The 5,600-nt window shown below is 31.5% G+C and overlaps 1 protein-coding gene across 1 annotated transcript; it reads right to left on the reverse strand.

The window, feature by feature from the left end:
* Positions 1-2,647: 2,647 nt before the first annotated feature.
* LOC101491331 (general transcription and DNA repair factor IIH subunit TFB5-like) lies at positions 2,648-5,232 on the reverse strand. The gene is made up of 3 exons (XM_004515082.4): positions 5,072-5,232; positions 4,682-4,755; positions 2,648-3,067 (listed from the first exon to the last, which is right to left on the reverse strand). The coding sequence occupies exons 1-3, from the start codon at positions 5,213-5,215 to the stop codon at positions 2,890-2,892; spliced, it is 396 nt and encodes a 131-aa protein (XP_004515139.2). The 5' UTR covers positions 5,216-5,232; the 3' UTR covers positions 2,648-2,889.
* Positions 5,233-5,600: the final 368 nt, after the last annotated feature.

Below are 5,600 nucleotides of genomic sequence, written 5' to 3' on the forward strand. Positions count from 1 at the left end.
TTCATCATTTCCAACACAGCCCCAAGCATAATAATCTTCAGTGTGCTAGTTAGTTGAATTAACGGCAGTGGTAAATCACGTGAATTAATAAATGTAATTTCAGATAGAACAAGTGATTTCAAAATGAACAAGTAATTTCATATTAGTATATGTAATCACATATAAGATTTTAAACTTGTCTTCAAAGAGAGAAAGAAGATCGAAGAATAACAATCAACCAAACACGTAGAAAGAATGAGAGATCGATTAGAGACGGCAGATACAAGAGATCAATCAAAGACAGAGGAGGACGAGTAGATCTAAATCCGATGAGTATGACTCGATCAAAGATAGAGAAGGACAAGTCGATCGGAGACGAAGAAGGACGAGTATATTGAAGTCATAATAGAACGAGTCGATCAAACATAGAGGAGGACAAGTCGATCAAAGATGAAGAAGGACGAGTCAATCGGAGTCGAGGGAGAACGAGTATATCGTAGTCAAAGGAAAACAAGTTGATTAGACAAAGAGGAGGACGATTCAATCAGAGACGGAGGAGGACAAGTATATTGAAGTTAGTGAAGGAAGAGTAGATCAGAGGTAGAGGATGACGAGTAGGGGTGGGAATAGGCTTTGAAAGACTTGAGTGTGACTTACGATTAATTTTTTAGGTCCGAGTCTGACCTACGGCCTATCATGGGCTTTTTTTTTTCCGGTCTTGTCTGACCTTTTTGGAAGTCTGGTCTGACCTGAAAGCCTATTTAAAACTCTTGTTCACATTAAAACATTTAAATGTTATATTTTATATTTTTTAAATAGACTAAACTAGGCCTTTATATACAAGGAAAACTAATAAAATTATAATCAAATCTAATAAAATAATAACTAACAAATCTGCAATGCATCAACCTTCTAAAAAAACAAAAAAACAAAAAACAAAATGAATCCATAGTTAGTCCCTATACACATATAATGTTCTATCCATACAAATTTACATGATTCTCTCCACATACCAATACAAATATAAATATGTAAATGTATATTAAACAAAAATAATTTTTCTAATGACATGATTATTAAAAAATCTTAAACAAACACCCTTTAAACCCTAAAAAATAATTTTGAAGTAGTAAATATTGAAATCTTGCATAATATAATAATTAAATAATAATATAAACGATTGAACTTGAAAATAACGGGAGAAGAAAAGAACGAGGAGAATATGGAACGGCTACTGAATATAGAACGATTACTGAGTGATAGCCTAATTGATAGACTTTAAAATAGAAAATAATATTATTAATAAATAATAATTAGAGGAGGACAAGTAGATCGGATACGGAGGAGGAACAAATTATACTCATATATTATTACATCATTCCATAACATTTTATTCGCGGTATATTTTCTAAATTTGACTATTTAATTGAAAATTTATATCATATAGATCGTATGTATAAATTTTTATATGAATTTGTAATTATTTAATACATTATTGGGGTATACAAAATTAATGTCCTATAATAAAAACAACGTTAATTTTGATACACTTCAATAACATATCAAACGACTTTAAAATTATGCAAATAATATAAAGAATCTATATGATATAAATTTTCATTCAAATGATCAAAATTAAAAAATATATATTGAATTAAACTGTCATTGATCCGTGTAATAATATTACACGAGTGTAATTTGATTCCTTGTTATATATATTTAATTTGTGTCATTGGGGATAAACAATCTGTCCAAAAACAACCATTCTTAAATAACCTATTAACCCCAATCTTGCGTTACAAAGCGTCAATTACTCAATTTTCAATGTTACCATAATACAACGGGTAACAAAAAGTCCTGTCAACCAATACTAGCTAGGCTATACAACCAATACATCAACAGCACAATCAAAGAAAATGCAAACTGCTACCTATTGCTAAGTACTAACAGTGATTTTATGATGTGTATCGAGGACCGAACCCTTTTCTAATCCTTTTAAAACATGCAAGAAGCATGTCAAAAAAGTAGACCAAAAGTGGTTAAATAAAAAATACATGAATATACCTTGTCTTCCACTACAAACTATAGTCTTAATGGGTAGTTCAGCAACAGGCAGAAACAAGTTAACCTTCAAGGTTTACTGAGATAACTTTTTCTACTTATTTCTAATTTGTTGTCCTCTCATTCAAATCGTCTTAACAACCAAAACTTCTCTACTAATTCAACCTTCTCTGCTAAAAATTGTCTGAGACAGACTTGACAAGGAACACGACTTTAAAGTGGAAGAAAGTACCACATAAATCAGTAGGTGACATTCCCAAAGTCAATGAAGTGTATCAACTCATGCTGAACATAGATGCTATAAAGTTGGTAGTTGCATACTTCACTAAGTTAAATAGCAGAAAAGCTTTATTTTAACAATCTGTAAACAAATTGGAGCTATCAGGAAACCTAGTAAACAAATTTAAATGTTCTACAGATGTGTTAGTTGTATGATTCCATGAAAATAACTTTTATCCTTTTATTCCACTTCAAATGTACACAGTCAACGGACATGATTTATGACTATAAGGTCAACCAATAGTAAAATACAATATACTAAAGAGTCATCCATCATACTCCAGAGTACAGAGTCCACCAAATTTTAAGGCTAGCAAAAACTGTGAAATATGATGCTTATTAGCAATTCCTCATCAATTTAATCAACATAGCTGTTTTCTGTGTCTATACAACTTCATATCAGTCTCAACATTAATGGAAGAGTGTTTTCATACATGTAGAGAGGGAAGGAGGTTTGAGAAAGGAAACATAATTAACAGCTAATATAACATATATTGTTGGATGGAATTTGGATACAATAAACGGGCTTCTACTAATATGTTGCGTCGAATGTATTGTTGCCAGATTGAATCAAGAAGGCTTGACATAAGTGTTGTCCTCTCTAAACTTTGCAATTTGACTTCGAATCATTAGCTCGACATGTGGTTGAACAAACATGTGAGTACTATCCAAAATATGTATTATGAACTTGTCAGATGCAGGCAGAGAAGCATTCATATTGATGATATATTGAGCCATAGGTATGTCACTACACAACAAAAGTAATACAAAACTCAAAGAACAAAAAAAACAGTATATTATGATGTCTACTCTTACTACTGCTACAAATTAGATGCCACTAAAGGTCAAGTGAGTGACTTTATAGAAATTGTGACTGCTATTTACATATATTCAATTATCAATAAACAGAAAAGCTTGAAAAAATCTGAACCAAATATCAAGAAACCGTTACGTGGCTCTTTCCCACAAAGAACGAAAGGAAAATCGGTCCTTAAATTATTTTATATGTTAGTCTAGTTCAGCCATGTAAATTGAATGTCGGGAGGTAAACAGCCAACAAGAGAGTAAACTCAATGTCACAGTAATAATTACGTTATGATTGATGCATAATTAGTCAGGACAAGATATGATAAAAAAGTACAATTAGTGGAGTGAAAATTGGAATAGCTCCCGTTGTAGGAAAGATCATAGAGTATTGTTTTGGATGGTTTAGGTATGTGTGAAGAAGTCATTTAGATGTTTCCGTAAGGAGGATAGTTCAATAGTTAGGGATAAAGGCAGTCCAAGTGTAGACCTAACTATTATAATAGATTCAGAGGTAAATAAATCTGTTTTTAGACTTAATACATGATAGGTTATTTCGACTTCATTTTACTCATGTAGTAGAGCTCACAAGGAGAGAAAAAAAATTTGGTTGTTGTTGTTTTTATAGAACAAGTCTCACGCGTTTATATCGTGATATCTTCACACACCCCTCCTATCTCTTGAAGTCCTAAACTAATATCTCCCCCAATTTTTTGGTTCATTTCTTACAGCAACCCTTTCAATCTAAACAAGAGTTCAGTGGTATTGAGACATTGACAATTTGACATGTTTATATTGTGTGACTGTTCAACCAAAGACTGGTTCGTATAGAGTTAATTGATCAGAAAGTGTGTGTGTGTGTGTGAAACAAGCTAACTTTTCCTTTACATAGAGTTATTAAGGCATGCATAACCTGTTTTTAAAAAAATTCTTATTTCTTCCATCTCAACAACTCTTAATATTCATAACCTGTGATTGTAGTAAAGGTTCACTTTTGCAGATGGTCTAAACTTTAAGATATTAATGAGATTATTCCATATAAAAAATGATTAGTGAGGAACAAAAATTTCAGCTTTTTCCACTCTCTCAGCTCTCTTTTTGTCCAGTCCCCTGACCAGTTCTGAAATCAAACTGGAGTTGTGCTGTCCAGTCCCTTATTTTTCAGCAAATCAAACGCGTCCAAAGGGAACTTCCATAGGACAGTTCCAAAACCATGGTGATCTTATAAAAGAAAAAGTATAAAATGATGTACTCCTACTACAACAAATTAGATGCCACTAAAGATCAAGTTAATAACTATTTTTATGAGGAAAGAAAATTTTACTGCTGTTTACATAGTAAATTGTCAATAAACAAATGAGACTTTAAAAATAAAAGGAAAATCAGGCAGATCCAAAAATTGCAAAACAACTTGTGAGAAATCACTTATTAATTAATTTATTTTATAAACAAGCTAGCAAAATGCTTTAAAGCTTTGAAATTCAGTATTCAGCACAAATTTATTCTTTCAAAACAATGAAGCCTTAAGAAATGAAATAAAAGAGTGAGTGTTACGAACCAGGAAATAAAGACGCCTTTAGTTGCATTAACCATGATCAGGGCCGGTCCTAAGATATTTGGAGCCTGGGCGAACTATAAAAATGAAACCGTGTGATCATTATAATCATTTGCAAGTCACAATTTCAAGGCTACAGTGCAAAAACTACATGAAAAGCAATCTCAAATAAGAGAAAAAAAGCATGTCATAATTTTTGAAAAAAATCCCTTCTCCTCCTTCACAAAATAGGCACGATGTTTGAAACAAATAAATATAATAGAAGAACAATAATTCAATGAAACAATCAAAACAAAACTAAATGTTCAAAATAAGAATCAAAACAACCATTGAAACAACATAAAAGAAGAATATATAAAATAAAAAACTTGGTAAGGATAAATAGAAACGAACTAGAGCTAAACGATTGATAAAGAAGGAAGGACGGTGCCGGGCTGCCGGAAGGTCGGTGGTCTTGGGTGATGGCAAAGTCGGGATGGGTTTGGGGTTTTGGGTGACAGGATAGATGGAACAGAAAGAGACTATAGAAGTGAGCATAGAAAGAGAAACAAGATAGGCAGAAACCTATTTATATGGTTTTTAGATTTAATCACTGTTTAAAAAATCAGACCGACCCGGTCCGTTCAATCGGGAACAACAACCAAAACCAGAAATTCGCAACTATCCCAAACATACTTTAAAATTTTAATAATTTCAACTTAAAGAAATGCGTTTCAATATATGTCACAATAACAACAATCCCAACTATACCTTAAAAATTTTAATAATTTCAACTTTCAATATATGTCACAATAACAAAAATGATTTATATTATAGTATAAATTATGTAAATATTATGAAAATAATAAAATATTATTAAATAACTCAATAATATAAATCTTAATTTTAATTAAATTGTTAAAATATCTATAATTAGATTGTG

The sequence above is a fragment of the Cicer arietinum genome, chromosome 2 (genome assembly GCF_000331145.2).
Source record: "Cicer arietinum cultivar CDC Frontier isolate Library 1 chromosome 2, Cicar.CDCFrontier_v2.0, whole genome shotgun sequence".
Classification (NCBI taxonomy): Eukaryota; Viridiplantae; Streptophyta; class Magnoliopsida; order Fabales; family Fabaceae; genus Cicer; species Cicer arietinum.

What these genes read in the sequence shown, in the direction of transcription:
- LOC101491331 (XM_004515082.4), bottom strand. Translation starts at nt 5,215, where the DNA reads ATGCTCACTTCTATAGTCTCTTTCTGTTCCATCTATCCTGTCACCCAA. An exon ending in TTATCAATCGTTTAGCTCTA is followed by an intron (nt 4,756 to 5,071) that starts GTTCGTTTCTAT and finishes TCATTTTTATAG; the next exon opens with TTCGCCCAGGCTCCAAATAT. An exon ending in AAAGGCGTCTTTATTTCCTG is followed by an intron (nt 3,068 to 4,681) that starts GTTCGTAACACT and finishes TTTGTTGTGTAG; the next exon opens with TGACATACCTATGGCTCAAT.